The 19146-nt window shown below is 40.5% G+C and overlaps 1 protein-coding gene across 4 annotated transcripts in view; it reads right to left on the bottom strand.

Moving 5' to 3' along the window:
* The window catches only part of PFKFB4 (6-phosphofructo-2-kinase/fructose-2,6-biphosphatase 4), a 62153-nt gene that overhangs the window by 1804 nt on the left and 41203 nt on the right, over positions 1–19146 (bottom strand). For 2 of the 4 annotated variants that reach the window (XM_083429202.1, XM_083429200.1), the window contains exons 6-14: positions 18952–19008; positions 17578–17699; positions 16190–16397; positions 15364–15510; positions 13973–14077; positions 12082–12211; positions 10759–10821; positions 9142–9206; positions 3780–3866 (exon numbers count right to left, since the gene is read on the bottom strand). In XM_083429202.1, the coding sequence (XP_083285328.1) occupies positions 3807–3866; positions 9142–9206; positions 10759–10821; positions 12082–12211; positions 13973–14077; positions 15364–15510; positions 16190–16397; positions 17578–17699; positions 18952–19008 (957 nt within the window). In that variant the 3' untranslated portion in view covers positions 3780–3806. The remainder of the gene's footprint in view (positions 1–3779; positions 3867–9141; positions 9207–10758; positions 10822–12081; positions 12212–13972; positions 14078–15363; positions 15511–16189; positions 16398–17577; positions 17700–18951; positions 19009–19146) is intronic. The other 2 variants (XM_083429203.1, XM_083429201.1) reach the window with 1 other exon arrangement.

The following is a 19146-nucleotide window of genomic DNA, read 5'->3' as shown; positions in this document are numbered from 1 at the left end:
CATTTATACATAGGCTTTGTGTTACCACTACAGAGTGCAATGAAATGCACAAATAGTTTTCTAATTGTGTTCAGATCAGGGCTATTGGACAAGGTAGTTCCCATGCATTGTATGCAGAAGATCCCAAGTTCAATCCCTGAGATCTCATCTAGTGGGCAATGCAAAACACCTCTGCCTGTGACCTTAGAGACCTACTGTAATACTGGGCTTACATGGACCAAGAGCCTGATCTAATATGCAGCAGCTTCCAATATTCCTTACACATTTTCAAACTCCTATTGGAGTTTTCAAAGTTTGTCCTGTCCGACTGCATCCAATACTAAACTCTCCCGCGCAATATGAACATTTTGTCCTGTCAATAAGCCAGACCCAAGGAGCTCTAATGAGTGCCCCAATGATCTTTACCTACCAACAAGCACACTGTCATTTTATTCTAAAAGCCTGAACCAACTTTTCTCCACCATCAGAAGTGGTACATCTCCCCAAAAGCGAGATTTCCAGGTAACAGATTTGGAAGCAGTGAACTCATCTCTTTGCAGGATGAAATGAGTCATCCTACTCTTCAATGGAAGTACGAAACACAAATGTGTAAGGCACATACCCAAGGCACCCTAATGATTATACCTGCTCCAGTGTAGGTCTGCATGGTTCATGGCAACTTTTAAGAAAATTGCTGCTAATACGTTTTCCATTCATCTACACATCAACTTCTACAAACTGACTACCTGGTGCAGAACAGAGATCAAAGAAGTAGGAAGAAGACATTCATAAGACACCTGTACAGGTAACAGTTTTCAGCAAGGCCTGCTAGCCGCTGGCAGTATAACAGTTGTTATTCTCCTTCTCAGAGACTTCAAAAAAAATGAGCTGTTATTCTAAACTTAAGTGAAATAAATAGGTTTCAGTTAACAAGAATGAACTCAATCTCTTAGAATGAAGACGTTAGTAGTATTTGTACTCTTCAAACACAAAACGTGAGATGAGAACATGCATTCTTATCAAAAGGGCTCTTGATTTAAGCTGCTAGGGTTTCATACTACATAGCCTGATCTTCCAGATCCTCTCCTCCCTGTATTACCTTGACCAGGCATAGGCAAACTCGGCCCTCCAGATGTTTGGGGACTACAACTCCCATCATCCCTAACAAGCTAACAGGACCAGTGGTCAGGGATGATGGGAATTGCAGTCCCAAAACATCTGGAGGGCCGAGTTTGCCTATGCCTGACCTTGACTATTATCCAGGAAAGACCTGAGATCCCTAATCAAAGCACTGTAGGGTGTTACAAGTCTTGCATCTGGCCTTTGAGGTTGACATCAGTTAAACATCTTAATGGAATCCAAGATATACATAGATACAGAAATCTTAACTAATCCTGAAGGACAAAAAATCCAGTATCTAGGATCTTTTCTTTCAGTTCTCAAACGCAAGACCTCCTAGAGATTCACAAGGATATGTGCTCCTTTCCCTTACTTTGCCACGAGACATAATCATAATTGTGATATTGATCTCACAAAACTAAAACTCCTAGATTTAAGCCGGGGGGGGGGGGTAACCTTTTCCAGCCAAGGGCTGCACTGACCCATGCCCAACGCTGTGAGAAGCATGGTAAAGTGGGCTAAGGCCAAAGAAGGAAATTAATCCCTTTTATTATCTTTCCATCTAAAGTCAACTCATTTCTTTCCTTCCCCAATTAATTCTATTTGTATTTTCTTTTATGTACTTTTAGCTGATTGTTTTCCCGCAAAGTCCCACTTCCCCCACTCAAAATTCCCACAAATTCATTTTATTTATTCACTGTGATGCTGATGCCATTGGTTTTCTTTGTTCTGTTGAAGCAGGGAGGGGAGAGAAGTTGCCAAAAACGTTTCAAATAAGAAGCCATCCAACCTCTTAGCTGATGGGTTGACCACTCCTGATCTAAGCAATGTAACCATCAGCACCACCGAAGCTGATTCTCCAGCCCCAACCCCCAACATGAACTTAGTCTAGTGAAAAGCGGTTGAACAAAGCAAGTGCCTCTGCTGGGAGAGAGGCTGTTCCTGGGAACATCTCTGGCCCCTATAATAGCTTTGTTTATATGTAGCAATGCAGGATTCAAGTGACAACCTTTTTCTAATCTACCAAACTTGTTTACAAGATGCTTAGAATTTAGAGTATGTAAGTTAGCAGCAGCTACACTGCTTTGGTTTGGTTTGGTTTTGTGAATCACCCTGGGAATTATTTGGCTGGCAGGAAGTATGAAATGATTTATTTATTTTTTAAGTATTGCAGTTTACTGGCCCACCTCGACATATGGGGAAGCTCCACCTTTTTTCCTTTTGGAATTTCAGAGCACCATCTTGAGGCACAAATGTCATTGTGTGCACTAGAATGTTTTCTTCTCAGGATCCCCCCCCCCCCCCGAAGCTGCTTTTGAATCTCCGAGGAGGTAAATTTATGTCAGGGGTTGGGAACTTCATGCCTGGGGGCTTCTCTGTCTGGGTCTCAGGACTCTCCTCAGGCTCCTCCTCTTCCTCCTCAGCAACATACCCTCTCTCCCCAGGCCACACCCCTCAGCAGCCCAACTTTGCACCATCTACAGCCTAGAATGGAGAAGCAGCAGGGAAAGGAGTAGTTGTGTATTTTTCCTTTCCACAAGTGCCATTTCTTTACCCCATACTGACAGTGGTTCTATCCAGAAGTGTTCCAAATGCATGTTTTACCCTGGTATTAGTAATGTCTAGTAACTTCACGGGAGTAAGCAATAGCAGTTTGCCTCAGTTTGCCAAACCGTAGAAGAAATATATTTCTATGTTTCTACTTTATAAAGAAAACAAATTAAGACATTACGACGACGAGTCCTCATCATATAAATTGTAAATTAGGGCTTCCACCCAATTAAAAATACCTTAGTTGACTGATTGAATCTATTGATTAGCGGACTAAAATTCATGCCATTCCCAGAAATTGCATCTGAATAGAATAAAAGATTCCTGAAGCAAGAAACATATTTCTTTTTTTCTTATAAAATGTTTAGTTTAGTTATAGCAGGCAACTTCTTAGAAGAGGCATTCCTTCTCATGTGAACGAAAAGGGAAAAGGCCGCTTTTTAATGGGTGTTTAAAAGAGTCTTAACACCACCTGCAGTTTTTTTAAATAAAAAAAACTAACAATATTTTTAAATTAGCTTTTAAAAATCAGCTGTCAAAGTAATTAGAAGTACAAATTAAACTTTAAATGATCAATTAATCCCATAATAAATTTTGCAGACCTTTTTTTTGAAATATACATCTTCCAGAAAGTCAGGGGCAAGAACACTATTTCCCAGAAGCTACTATTAAACAGCCATAGAATTCTATGGTTCTATGAATTAGCAGACTATCTACATTGCCGATACTATTCACTAGCTGCGAAACTAACTGTAGAAAGACTATTAATTATGCTCCTCTATGTAAAACAATCCAATCACTCAAGAGAAAATAAAAATACTCATTAATAGACAACTGCCCCATATTATCACCCAACAGGGTTTGAGTGTTTGATCAAGCCGTAATGGACATAAAACATCAGGTTTAAAATTAGCAATCACCAATAGATCAAGTGTTATATCAGAGAAGCCAGTAATCAGATGGCTCAGCCAATTAGTTCCAATCCAGGGGGTAGGGGACAATAAGATTTGATTGTCTGATTTCTAAAAGCCACGAGCTACACAAAAACTGATATTATCTGTGGATGATTCCAAAGTGATTGGAACGATTGAAATAATTTTAATATAATATGATGAAAAGAAGCACCACACGTTTCATAGCTGATCAGGACACGGGCTTCACTGGTGAGCAGGGACAGTTACAAGGGCTTCCTCGGGAGGTCTTGAAATGTCTACATTCTGTGTAATAATAAAAATACAGAGGAAAATGTTTATCATGCAACATGGCCGGTCAGCTTTCTTCACAAGTAAACAGCCGAGCTTGTTAAATTAACAAATATAGTCACTTATCTAGAGCAATAAAGCTTTTTTTAAAACAGAGACAGCGGAATTGCTTTCTTTATAGACTGCATTTAATAATTCTGTGGACCACAGGCTAAGTGCTGGCAGCTCTCTGCAAAACACACACACAGAAACTGCTTATGTTTAGAGTACCTCAACTATATAACTATATTTAAAAGCTTGTAATTCATTACATTATGCATAGCACATTCATACTGCAAAAAGCAAGTCTTATCAGCCGGATACCATTAAATAAAAGTGAACAGTTGGGAGGGGGTTGGGTGCCAGGAGAAGGGCCATAGCTCAGTGGTGGAGCATCTCTTGACATCTGCAAGCAGAGCTGGAGAAAAAGCTCCTATCTGAAAACATGGAGAGAGTCACTCACTGAATACAGACAATACTGAACTAGATGGACCAATGGTCGAGTCAGTATAACACAGCTTCCTACATTCCTATGTGTCCTGGTGCATAGGTTCTACTGGAATCATTTTAGTCATATTGTGACATTAGCCCCTGTATGTTACTGTATTTTTACATGTATAAGACTAGTTTTTTTCCCTAAAAATGATGTCAAAAATTAGGGGGCGTCTTATCCACGGATACATCTCCCCCCGTTTTCTTAAATCTGAGTCCCCCAAAATAGGGGGCGTCTTATACATGGGGGCGTCTTATGGACGGAAAATACAGAGTTCCTACTGTCTAAGATGGCATACATTTCCATGTCTTTCAGTCATGAAGCTATAACCACAGCCCTCAAATTATATGGACAACTTACCAATATCTGAGTATCTGGCACAAAATTAGATCAAATCCTGCAACCATTAAGAGACTGCTTTCTTCTTTAAGTACTCAGAATAAGTACATGAGCTTTTTTTTTTTAACTCAGCCAGAAGGGCGGGCTATAAATAATAAATTATTATAATGCTTCTGCTCATTGTGAGGAAGGACAAGACTGGACAGCTTCACAGAGGAGAGGACTACTGATGGTGGCTAGCCATGGTGGCTATTCTCTGCCTCCACAACTGGAAGCAGCAAAGCTTCTGAATGACAGTTGTTGGAAAGCACTGGAGGGGAGAGTGATCGACTCCTGCTTGCTGGTCTCCCGCAGGCATCTGGTCAGCCACTGTGAGAACAGGATACTAGACCAGATGAGCCATTGTCCTGATCCAGAAAGCTCTTCTGATGTTCTTATAAGAAGCTCTAATGGGCCTTAGAGCCTCTCCTCCTCTTCTGCCACCTCAGCCCTGGAAACCATTTCCTTTCATTGGCCCCTTTCAGACTTCTGAAATGTCACAAGTTGTGCCTTCACGTTCTGAAGTTTATCAGCACAGCAGGAACAGCTGAAGACAGAACTCTTAAGGTCAATTCACTGCTGAAGCATCATGGGTCTGTGCTAGCACAGCATCATGGTTGTGCCAGTGCAACTGCAGCAGCAGTATTTATGTATCAGGAGCACAAAATGCTGTGAACTTAGGTACTAGAAACCTCCAAACAAATGGGTTCAGAACAAACGACAGAAGAACAGAACACTATCCGTTGCCTTCTCAGAACCTTTAAGGCAAGGGTTGTCAATGCACTGCCCTCCAGAGGCTGTTGGACTCCAAATCCCATCAGCCCCAGCCAGGACAGCCAATGGTCAGGGATGATGCAACTTGTAGTCCAACAACATGTCAATCTCCCTTACTTTAGGCTTATGCTAGCAGTGCTTGAACCCACCCTGGGAACTTGGGAACTCTTCAATTGTGGATAAAGAAGAAGAAGGAAAAGTTTCCCTTTGGGATAACACTACCTGTGCTTGCCATAACAGTCCTGATTAATGCAAAACAGAAAAACAACAAACATGGCTGAGAAGCAGGAAGTGGAGCGGGAGAAATGAGGACTAGGCCACCACCTGGATGAGGGCACACTCTGTCTCTTATTCACTCACTAGCCCAAATGAGTATCTAATCACAGGAACTGTGAATATCATCACTACTTTTCACATCTCTCTCCTTTCTATCCACTGATAACCAGGAAGGCTAAGAGGCGAAGAATAAGCAGCACATTTTATTTATTCGTTTCCTTTAGAGCACTTCCTTACTCCTGAATATATAAAAAGACCTTTAAGCAGTCTACAGAAAGGGGGGACCCTCATATGAAACAGTTCACAGAAATTACTAATAAATATTTACAGACAGCATATTCACCTTCTACAACGCCTCTCAGCCTCCTGGCTCTCATTTATGGCCCAAACAAACTTTCAGACTAACCCCAAAATAACTCACAACAAAGAGGGTTCCTGGAACGTGCTGGCATTACCATAGTTCTTTACTCTCGGGCTTGCTTTTATGGGCAATCAATCCTAAGAAACAAGTGAAACTGTGTTCTATGGGATTTACTCCCAACTATGTGAGTAGGGAACTGCACCCATGTGTGTGTACACAGGTTGGCTAGTAATATTGGAAGACATATATATGGCTGGCTTGTATTCTTATTGTGACAAAACACCGTTAAACCTGCTACCCAAAATTGTGCAGCTTACAATACCTACTTACTTTCAGTATCCAAACATTGTAAAACAGGAATTTGGCAGCCAAGGCTGGCTAAAATTGTGAGCAGCCTTGGAAAAAAGTCTTAGTGGCTGTTTTGATTCATTTGATATCCAGTATCATTTTACTACAATCAAGAATATGATGGCAAGAACATGGTAAAAAATCTCCCATGAAACTTCACTAAAAATAGAGTTACTGCTCAATCCTAAAGGACAATCTTATCACTGTCAAGAGGATACCTACAGTAACCAAAATATGTTCCTTTACGATGAGCCAGAGACCCTGCAACTCAAACCTATGAGACACTGAGGAGCTGACAGAAACCAATCCTAAATCTCAAAAATATATTCTAATGTTTTCATCCAGGTTCTGTTCTTCCTGCAGTTTCACACAATTATGCACCATGAAGCCAGATCAGAACTGAATGCTGGTATTGTGCCGCTGCATCAACCAACCCAAACAAACAAACAAACAAACAAACACATGGTAGCCTTTCAAGGACTTGCACATTTTACAGAACGAGTGTTTCTTAAACACTTCAGCTTGTCCAGAAAAGCTTCTCTCTCACCTTTTTATTCACACACAGTTTAAATGGAAACCATTAACAGCTGCCTACCAACCAAGTGGCCATGGATGAGTCATTTGTGAAACACTCCTTGATCAAAAGAGTAAGGCAACACTGTTAAAGCTGCTAAAAACACACAGCATTCAGATCCAACAGAGCGACTTAACGCAATGAAAATACTGTCTTGAGTTAAGCAAACAATTGGGTGGCAGCACAACTGCAGCACAATGCCTAATCGTGGCAGTTTTTAGGGCTTTCATTGAACAGCTTGCTGTCTGCTCTGCATCACTGCTCACCATAGCATCACCTGAATACAAGGCTACAGACTGTCACAATTGAGGCACTGTTATTTCCCCGAAGTGGAGTCGTATAATTAGCTGCCAAATTCACTCAGATGACATACGCTGTATTATGAAAGCACTGTGCAGTTAAAGAGTGTCATAATGTTGTCATGAAGGAAAGAAGATTCCATGAAATGCAAGTAAAGCAGGCATGAAGATGATGAGTTGTCAGAGAATAAAACAATTCCCTTTGTTTTGCAGAGCATTTATCTGAAGTTGCAAAATCCACTACAAGCTTCATTTTAAAAAATGCTCAAATTAAATGGCTGTTGTATGCGCCACTGCACATGACCTCTTGTTCTATTTCTCCTCAAGTGATGCCAGTAAGTCAGAGACCATGTGCAGAAGGTAATGACATCACAAAAAATAGGTATATAATGAAGATCTGGTCATTTTCTAGCATCACAAAGGAGCAAACATAGCACATTTTCCTCTATTTTTAATGGTATATAATTAGGCATTTGTGTGCTAATTCTCTAGGAGAAATAATGACATGTTTGGGAGCTTCTAATCCTATCATCACCCCAAGGCCATTCAAACCAATGACACTATACTAGCTCACTTTGGTTACTGTTTCTCAAGGGACTTATTAAAAAACTTGCAGAATAATTACCACTGGTTCAGTCTACATAAATATATCTTGCAATGCATTATACATAGCCCTTGATTTTTATTCTAATGTTCACCAAACCCACACATGTAAGAGCGACAAGATATAAGAGGCCCGACTTCATACTTGAGCAGGCCATTTATCCTGTGCAGGTTGTACTTTCGTTTGACCTCATAACTTGGGCTATAAATATGCACCATTTTGTCATACTTGAATCCAATAACATCAACAGGCATGACCAGCACATTCTTGTTATCCTGACTCAAGAGCGGCAAGGGTTTCACCAGCGATATATCACCGAGATGAAGGCACCATCGTGCTCTGGCCCTCAAAACAGTCCTGGCCAATGTATTGATTCATCACCCAGGCCTAGTGCATACATGAGAGACGGGGAGAGGGGGATACATGGCTCTCTTGAATGGCCAATCATGTAGACACCTCCCCACGCAGCTAGTAGCCTCCTAATAAGTACAGTCATCCCAACTTTCAGCATGCCAGAGAATTCAGTGGGAGGCTTCCTTCTAAAATGAAGAGCAAAGCGTAAAGTCAAAATCAAACAAAACAAAAGTACAAAGAAAACTGGTCCGAGCTCTCCTTCACACCCACACAGGCAGCTAGCCACGGAGAAGCACCCACACAATTTGGGTATCTGGCATTAACGAGGCTGCTTCAATAATGTGTGAAAATAGTCAGAGTGGCCTAAATAAGGCATAATGCAAGAAAAAGGGTGGGAAAAAGAAGAAGGGGCTGCAACAAAGTTTGCGGTAACATGCCTGCAGGGCATTAAATATGAGAGAATAGCAGCATACTTTGTTACATTACATTATAATATAATATAATATAATATAATATAATATAATACACACACACTTACATACTTGGTTGTGTACAAACCTCTACTCCAAAGGTGAAGCTAGATATCAAAGCACAGGTACCTACAATATTCCCACAATATCCTTTAGGAATGGAAAACTGGGGCAGGAGAGGGTGCTTAACTCTTTCCCTGCTTTTCTTTCTTTCTTTTTTTCTTTTTCCCAGTTATTCAACTTTAAACCAGTCTCCATCACCACCACCATTCCTCCTGCAGAGTTGCAAATTCTCATTTGTGACAGCAGAAGACACCTACCTGTGGTTTGTCTCTGTGCGTATTTACAGCTTCAACATTCAGAAATATAGATTCCACCTTGCAACCTGTAAACAGAAGGAAACTTTTAGATGTTTGTCTTCCTCGTTTTGGGAGCCGCCATCACTGTAAAATCAGTTCTTGTTTCCATCTCCACATTGGGAATGATAATACTTTAAAAGTCAGTAATGACTAAGCCCATTGAAACTAATGGATCTACTCAAGAGTATGACTTAAGATACAAAAGCATTAAGATACAAAATGAATTTGTAATTCACAATTTATTTTGGACACTAGATGTCACTACAGACTTCTGTTTGCTTAAAAGAACAACCACATATTAAAAGAGTGCTCCACTCCGGCTACAAAGAACAAGAACACAGTGAATGGTAACCAATGTACTTTAGTTGAACCAGCTAGAATTTCAAAATTCAGGATTCAAACTCTCTCAGGCTTGAGATCAGAAAAGGAAAAGGAAGCCAAAGCTTATGCCGCTTCAGAAATTTTATAATGGGCAAAAGGAAACGGAAGATAATACTTAAGGTTAAATCAGTTCATAGGGCAAGCATTTCACACGCAACAATGACGTCAACTTACAAATACATCAACAGCATGAGTTCTAATTTTTATCCTTCACACACCAATAATAAACTCAATGCCCTAGTGTATACCCTTTAGTCAAAATGGCATCATCTACACACAAGGAGGTGGTAGCAGCAGGGTTTGTACAGGTAGAGAGAGAAACCACACAAAACAATGGGGAAATCTCCCTCAAACAGCACAATGAGGACAGGACCTAAAATGCTGACTTGTCTGATAGGCAGGGGAAGACTGAAATTTGGGAGGGAGGGACATGGAATAGTGTTTCCCCAAAGAGAGCTCTGGTCCATGGGGTCACGAAGAGTCGGACATGACTAAACAACAAACAACAAAGAGAGCATGGCTTGCTGGCATCCTTAACACCACCACACTACATTTTATTGCCAATCTGTTTCATGTAAATTCCTAGCCTGCCCCAATCTGAAGACTCAGGAAGAACAGAGACAAAAAGAATAAATTTTAATTTTAACAGGATGATTAACTAAGCAATCAAATCCCAATGATGACCTGCACATTTACAATCTGCAATGTGCAACCCTATGCACACTAACATGAGAGTAAATCTCTCTGAATTCAATAGGGCTTACATCTGAGTAGGCATGCGTAGGATGGTGCTATGAAACACTGTCATGGTAACTTCTGGTAACTTCATTAAAAAAGTGAACAATTCCTTTTGATATAAAAATAACTTTAAACTATTGGATATCTGCCATCGACAAATGTGGTGTTTTCCATAATAATTACAGGCATACCTCGGGTTACAGACGCTTCAGGTTGTGTTTTTCTGGGTTATGGACGCGCTGAAACCCAGAAGTACCAGAACGGGTTACTTCCGGGTTTTGGCGGCCGTGCATGCGCAGAAGCGCCGAATCGCAACCCGCGTCTGTGCAGATGCGCCACTGCAGGTTGTGAATACTGCGGGTTGTGAACGTGCCTCCTGCACAGATCACGTTCGCAACCACTGTACAGTTAATAGCTGAAATACAAATAGATTGATAGAATACATTTTGAACAGCTTACCATAAGCCACTGGGGTTAGCTTTAAGACAGTATGCAGTGGGCACTTGAGATAAGGCAGTTGTTCTAAAACAGATGGAGAGAAAATAAACTTAATAGAGAGTAACAGAAATGCCCCTCTTCCAAACCACTAACCATGTTAGTGCAGCAATGGAACTGGTCCCCAACATGACATTTTACTTTGTGTCTACCGGGGCTCCAAGCCACTCACAAATTATTTTTTTTTTTTGGGGGGGGGTAATGCAGCTTTTCTTGAAAGTCTCTCTCTCTCTCTCTCTCTCTCAAAAACCACATTTAGCAGTGGTTGTGCTGCAAAGGAAGAGATGTGTAGGTCTCCAGCTGCTCTGCCTGCTTCCTTTTTGTTTCCCAGAAAGCCTCTGGGCCCCACATATGCATTCTTCATTGGAAGAGAAAGAAAAGAGTGGGGGCGGCTCTCAGAGGATGGTGCCTGACCTTCCTGTGCCCCGTCCCCAAAACACAACTGAAAAGAAAAGAAATAAAGGGCTTCTGCCACCACTTGCATTTTGTTTAATTGTCTCTCAGTGTGTATATCTTGCTGCTGCTTGCCTGCTTATGGCGGGGGGGGGGGGTGGGATTGCTTGTTTTTTGGAAGATATTTCCTGCTTGTTTTGTCAAAGGGGCAATTTGTGTCATTTGCCCTTTTGATCATCGGGTTGTTTTCTTCTCCTTCTTTGAAACTGAAGAATTTTGTGGTGCCTGTGATAGCTTCTTAAATTTCCAAATTTTCTCCTGAGCCCAAAAAGTTGGGGATACCTTATTTATTCATTCAATATAGTTTTATCCTATCTCAAAGAAAACTGCAGAGACTTCCATCATAAAAACAAACAGGCATGATACAGCCATGCCGTCTCTTTGCAACAAATCCTTTGAGGACTCAGATATCCAAAATTCTAGAAGTTAACATAATAAAAAGTACCCAGAATTTAAACTCCTGAATAAAATCTCCTAACAACAGGCTTCAGGAACACAGATTTAAGGAGGGTATTCCACAGGTGGAGCACCATTATGGGACAGGGATGGGGTGGAACAGATTTCCCCTGCCCTGACTACAGAAGGCTGAAAAACCCACAGAATGTCTTCCCTAGATGATCTTAGAGAATAGGACGTTCGCAAAAGCAACCCTGATACCCTAAAAAAGCAAGTGTTGATTAAAGAAGCATTTGACCCATGCACAGGTGAAAATGTAAGTCTGACACGAGTCATGAAGAGCAGCATTTTTCCTGCTCATTTAGGATGCACATGAAATAATTGTTGGATGAAATTGACCAAGGTGAAAATTCTCCATGTTAAGGCAAATATAATTACCTGCAGGCTTGTCCAGAAAGTAAGCAAGCAGACAGCGCATAACAGCTTGGTGACAGATTACAAGCACATTTTCCTGCCTTTCCAACTCCATAATCACTGGCTCCAACCTTTGAACAAGATCTTCGTATGACTGGGGGAGAAATCAACAATATAATCAACCTCTTGACTGTATACACAGAGCAAACAAAGAGCTGTCCATTATAGGCAAAACATAATAAGATGTTCTGCAGATAAGTGTGCACACACACGTACAAGACAAAACACTAAATTTAAACCAATTTATCTTGAAAGAATGCACCATCACAGAAATCAGTACCAAAGTGAGTGTGGTTAAGCTGTATCATATACTTAATCATTCCTATATTATTTCATTTCATTTAAAAAGCTCCACTTTTAAATAAATTTGTAGCTTTGCTGTCTCCCTTCTCTGATTTCCATCATGATTGTAAGCTTAATTGAGTAAGCCATACTGAATGCTCTCAAGCACTAGAGTCCTCTATATAAGGGAAGGTTTATTATTATCCATTTTGTGACCGACAGAGTCCTGTTGCTGTTAAAGATCTCCATAATAGTTTGCCTTTTATAAACCTAATAAGATAGCCCGTAGGTCCACTGCAAATCAAAAACTGTAGTTTTGTTATTTCCCTTATGATGAAAACCCAATTATCACTTGATCTGGGGGTATGACCAAAAATATGATACATATTCACCATATTAGAGTTAAACCGCTATTTAAACCTCTACCTCTGTTTGCACATATATTTGTGGTATCAAATAGTACCTGAACATCAGTCTATAGAAATTCTCTTTTATTGTTGTGTGCAAGGCAAACAGCTGAAAGGATTATCTTTATTAAACCTTTTCCCCATTTTGATTAATACAAATTACCCGAGGTACCTAAATTTGCTGTCAGTTTGTAAATTGGACTCAGAACATGTTTAGTTAAGTTGTTATATATCAAGATTTGATCTAATGACTCATTTTGTAATGATATGTTTACTTTGTAAATATTAATAAAAACTAGCACTTCTTGGGGACTAACCACCCTGAAACTCTTAGTCAGTAATTCACCTTTGCTACTTCTATGAATGCATGAACAAATTACAGCTAAGAACACCAAAGATTAGCCATTAAGCATGGGTGCACGGCCGCTAACACAAACAAAAAACCCATTTCTTTTTTCTGAAAGGTTAGCAAACAACTCTAGAAAGCTTTATCTATTATGACATGGCTGCTTAAATGTGCTACAAATAGTGGCCACCTGGGATCCAGCACTGTTCTGGTGATCACACAGCCAACTCATGGGAGATGGAACACTCAGCTAACAATAAGGCATGTTGTAGATATTACAAATATTGGAACAGCTGTTCCAAGCACAGCTTAACGCTTGACCTCTAATGCAAGTATGTAGAAGACTGGACCACCTGATGCAGAATTAACTCTGCTTCAACCATATGAGTTTATTTTAGCCCCCCTCAGAAATAATTTCTCCATACATTCAAGGAATACATGAAAGGTGGTGGGCCCGGCTCAATATTTTCATCCCCACTGCCTACAACTTTGAATGGTTAAAAAGGTATTTCAGTTTAACAAAAAAAAAAAAACAAAAAAAAAAACCCTTTGAAACAAAAAGGTATACCGCAATGAACATAAAACAAACTGCTATGCTTAACACATGTGTATACAAGTGAGAACTTGAGATAGAGATAGATATTATGGGGGGAAATCTGCCGAAAGACTTTTATAGAGCTAGTATGAAAAAATTGCTTTTCCCCTTTACCTCAAACGCTCCCCCTCCCCCCTTTAAACATTGCACTTAGAATCCCACTTGCTGCTAGGTATTCTTACACACTTTGCATCCAAGAAGAGAAAATATAACAAAATAGCATACCTCCCCCTTAGGATATCTATATCTGTATTTGTCCTGGTCTCTCAAAGCAAATTCTAATGGATAATGTTCCTGAATTTCTTCATATGTCATTTCTTCACAGACTCCCTAGGGAAACAACGAAAACATGAGAATTAGTGTAGGTTTATGGCTAAAAGACTGGGCTCTTTACAGAGGTTGCTCATCTGACATAAGACACTCCCAACATCAGACACCCACCTACTGTACTATATGGGAAGAACAGTATTGACTTATGTTACATAGATTGTAGAAAGCGCTACAAAAACACTATATGTAAGTGGTCTGGATTTTCAAAAAGAACTATGGAAGTATTTTTATTACTATTACAACCACTACCAATTCCATAAGGGCACTGGAGTTTACAATGTAATATACATTTAAACAGTGCTTGTGACATCCCCCCCCCAAAGGTGCGCATTGTATATCACACTTTTATGGTGTTGCAAAAATCCTGGGTTTTACTGCGACTTCACCACCATGCCGTCGTAAGTGTCTTGCTACCTGAAGCAAGTGCTTGGGTTACTTGTACAATCTATACAGTCCTGCCAGCTATCCTCGCGGCAAAAGCTGCAAGAAGAGAAGACATACTATTTTCATCTCCCTTTCCTTCTTTTTTTGCCAGAGATAATACAGATAATCACACACTCTGCACACTTTCCTCACCGCACACTCCCAATGCGTTTTGAATTGCAGGATGGGGAGCATGGTGTTCTTCATTTAGAACTTTGAGGATGTGAGCTGATCAATGATTTCACTTAAAAATACCCTGAAGTAAGTTGTGAGTGATGCTTCAATGAGAAATACAATGCAGATCTAATTGAACTAATAAAGCTCAGTACCAAAGTGAGATACAGTGGTACCTCTGGTTACGAACTGAATCCGTTCCGGAGCTCCGTTCGTAACCGGAAACCGGCATTCTTATCCTGAGGCGCGCTTTCAGCAATGGCGTGTCCCGCTGCGCTCACGCCTCTGGCGCACAATTTTCGCTCACACCCTGGGGCAAAGGTTGCAACCAGGAGCAGCTACTTCCAGGTTAGCGGAGCTCGTAACTCGGAGCGTGTGCAACCAGAAGCGTTCGCAACCAGAGGTACCACTGTAAAGGCTTGAAGGGCTTCTCAAGGATGGTGGACTAAAATGAATCTAATCATTATTACATTCTAATCCTAATAATGATGACAAATGCAATACTGTTTTATAATGCATATGTATAGCTAGGTGCCACTCAACCTATAAATTATGAAAACAAGTCCCTGCAGACTTGCAATCTAACCGGAACACACACTGGAGAACTCCTACTGATGCATCATAAAGTAAGTCTCTTTCCATCATACAAATTCAAAACCATTTCAGATGTGACCACGAGATGATCTTACCGCATCTATTTCATTCAGAACTTTCCACTGTTCGTAAGGCACTCCCAAAGCCTCTGCAGTCTGAATGGTCCTTTTCATCTGGCTCGTCCATACTTTCAGATCTTTGCTGTTTTGCTCATTAATGAACTGTGCCAAACTCTTGGCAAACTGTAAAAGCACGTCAAATAATAATGTCATGAAGAAATTGCAGCTGAAGCACTCCAGTCGAGTTAGATGCCAATAGGACCTAATTCTCTGACCATGAGGTAATGGGTGTCTTTCAAAAAGGCTCCGTGTATGCCTTCAACAAAACAAAGTCTGTTGGCCTGTGAAATGAGGGCCATAGCGCATATTCAGCTTTTCTTTGCTATTCTTTAGCTTGGGTCCAATTGAGCACTTCTCCAACTACAATACACTTCCCACTTGTGCAAAAGGGGTGGGACATTCCCTAATCTATACCAGTCTTCCCCCATCCCCTGCACTTCTATGTCACATTGGACACCATTCTTGAGGGTCTTCTGACTTTGAGTAGTGGTTTTTCACAGGATACAGGGGGCTACAGAAGGAAGGAGGCAGCCAGGGGGAATCCTGCTCACAAAACAAGTTTAACCAGTTAAACTTAAATTTTAAAATACAGCCTGGGGTCAGCCCTCCCAAACCTGATGTCTTCCTCCAGGAGCTTTGGGTTACAATTCCCATCAGCCCCAGCCATCATGGTTGTCCTGGCTGGAGCTGATGGAAATAATAGTCCAAAAGAGGCACCTGTAGGGGAAAGCTGGTCTAAATATAAATTGGTTGAAGGTAAGAAAGGAAAATGAATCCCTACATTAGACATTACAATCCCTACCTTTTTCCCTCTATGAGACAGCCCGGTGTCTCCTCCTATTCTTCCCTTTAGGTTGAGTTCACTTTCACCATGCCGACAGAGGTAGATGGAGCGAGGAGTTACATGGATATTCATGAGGTAGTAAACAATCCGACTCTGAATGTGGTCCATGACTCGGTTCACGAGGTAACTCCGTCCAACATCCATTATTTTAATATAAGAAAGATCCCTATTCACGGTAAGAGACAAAACTATATGTAAAAACTACAATATTCAGACCAGTGCTTCATTTATCTCCTCCAAAGGCACCAGAAATAAGGGGTTGTTTTTACCATGTGCTGGAATATGATGGAAACAACTTCCCCAGAACAACTAGCAAGGGGAAGTTGGGTAGTGCGCAATTATACCCTAACATAATTTCTCTTTTACACATGGGAAGAACTATCCAATCCCGATAACTTGCCATTAGTTAAGGCAAGCAGGACCAGCAGCAACATATGGTGTTCCTGGTTATAGTGGTGGAGGTAGTCAGGCAGCCATGCCCTTTTGCAGGAGATACCAGCGGGTATAGATGGTATATAAATGTAATAAATAATAATTCCCCACCCTTCAACAGTCAGTCAGCATTCTGTGCCCATTTAGCATCCCCAATCCTCATTGAAAGTGTGTGTGTGGAAATTTTACTTCTATTAGGGCATAGGTTGCCCACCAAGCAGCCATGGCAAACGTGAAGGCATTCACTGATACCCAAAACTCTCGAGTTTTCATTCATTCATTCATTCATTTATTTTTAAGGTTCTAACCCTCCTAGAAAGAAGGTTATTGAGCAACTGTGCAAGCAACTTCTAAGCAATTTCAGTGAAATGATAGTAAGTGCAGTATGGACACTTTGTATATTTTTCCTGGTACTGAGGAATGCTTCCTGTTGCCGCTAGACAGCAATAGGGGTGTGGGTGTGGGTGTAAAATATTTATTATTGTGTGATCTCCACAATCTGGACCAACAGGACATAGGTGACTTTCCATGGTAAGCATAAGGTTGTTAGGAGGTGGCTGTCTCTCTATTTTTTTATTCCAGTGAGGGGATAAACCTGTGTCTTGGCAGCACTTTAAGGCTGCAGAACTGGGCTCCTATAACTGAGTGCCTCCCCATGGAAGAATATATCCCTACATGTAGAAAACTAAAATGTCAAGAAGAAAGCTGGACTAGATTATTTTCCCCTCCTAGTTTTCCAAGTACAACTAATGATTTTTTTATGCATGGATGAGAATTCAAATTGAGTGATCCCCACCTGCAATCTGAAGCGGAAAATCTCAAATAGGCATAGATTTAATCACACCAGTGAGAATTAAGCCACACATAGTCAGAATTAAGTTTCTGAAGGTAAACAAAGCAACACGGAGACTTACTTGTCTAGATTTTCATCTAGCGTCTCATATGAATTCTTGTAACACTCAATTCTTTTCATGAAGTCTTCTGCAGCTTCATCGCTACCACAGTCAACATAATCAGGACTTCCCAGCTTCACTTGCTGATTGAGAAAGAAAGTATGGGGTTCTTTTTTATTTTAAAAAACTTACTCTTGCTTATTTAATGAAATTTGTATACCGCTTATCTATTAAAAAAAACCTGTTCTAAGCATAAAACATAAAATTAAAGCATCAATAAAAGTCAGTGTTAAGTTATCCTATTCTTTTTACAAAACATAAATAAAATCAGCAGTTAACAATATACAATAAAATTTAAGGGTTTTCAGTTTAGAAAAAGAGAAGTCAGGAGTGACATGATAGAAGTGTACAAAGTGTATGGAGGAAGTGAATAAACAAAAGTTCTTCTCCCTCTCTCATAACACCAGAAGGCTGCAACATCCAATGATACTGATGTCAGAAGACTCAGGAGAGACAAATGGAAGCATTTCTTCACACAGAAGATAGTTAAACTATGGAATTTGTTCCTACAAGAGGCAGTGCTGGTCATCATCCTTAAGAGAGGATTAGACAAATTCATAGAGGCGATCATGGCTACAAACACTGACCGCCATGTTTGACTTCCACTGTCAAGAGGCAGTATGCTTCTGAATGCCAGACACCACAGATGTGGAGAGTGCTAATGAGCTTAGGTCCTGCTTGAAGGCTTCCTGCAGGCATTTGCTTGACCACAGTGATAACCGAATGCTAGACTAGATAGCCCACTGGCCTGATCAAGTTCAATCCTTGGCATCACCAGGTAGGACAGGGAAATACATTTGCTGGAAACCTTGGGAACAGGCTGCCTGTCAGTGTGGATAATACGTAGCTGGATGGACCAGTACTCCAATATGGTCTAATAGCAGCTAAGATAACAAATTTGCACAACAGCAAACATTACGTGTAACCTGTATTGCAAGGAAAAAATGGTTGCCTGCTTGTAAGTTAGGTTTTTTTCAACTAAAACGTATCTTGAAACTTCCTTAAAAAAAAGATGATGATTATGAAGAAACTGGAGTGGACATTGCAAGAGATTTTGTTCAAAGCAATTCTGACAAAGCCTTGCATCTAACAATGTGCAAGATTTGCCAGGAAGCGGAATGCAGGATGCATTGTGGGCCAAATGCCTTCAATTGCAATCTTCAACAGAAAATTGCAGAAACAGATTGTGTGCAATCCATAAATCCAAACGATTGTATAAAAGTAGGTAAAATGGAGAAGGGTAAAAAGAAGCAGCTGTACCATGTGACTGATTTTGGAAATTATGTTGAGACATAAAACCTTTTCCTTCTTTTAAAAGCAGAAGTTGATACTCACCACAATATTTGCAGCAATGACTTCTGGATCAACACATACTGACTCCACGAAGAAAGTCTTTGAGCCAAACAGGAACAAACAATTATGGAAGTGACAAAAGAGGGAAAGGGTTAGAACAGATCCAGTGGCTAATACTGCAAATGCAGGCTTGTGTAGTCAGCAGGATATTTAGTCTTACAAACTATGTTTTGCCTT

Source organism: Podarcis tiliguerta (genome assembly GCF_965153285.1).
Source record: "Podarcis tiliguerta genome assembly, chromosome: 2".
NCBI classification, from domain to species: domain Eukaryota; kingdom Metazoa; phylum Chordata; class Lepidosauria; order Squamata; family Lacertidae; genus Podarcis; species Podarcis tiliguerta.
This window is presented reverse-complemented; position numbering and strand designations above follow the sequence as displayed.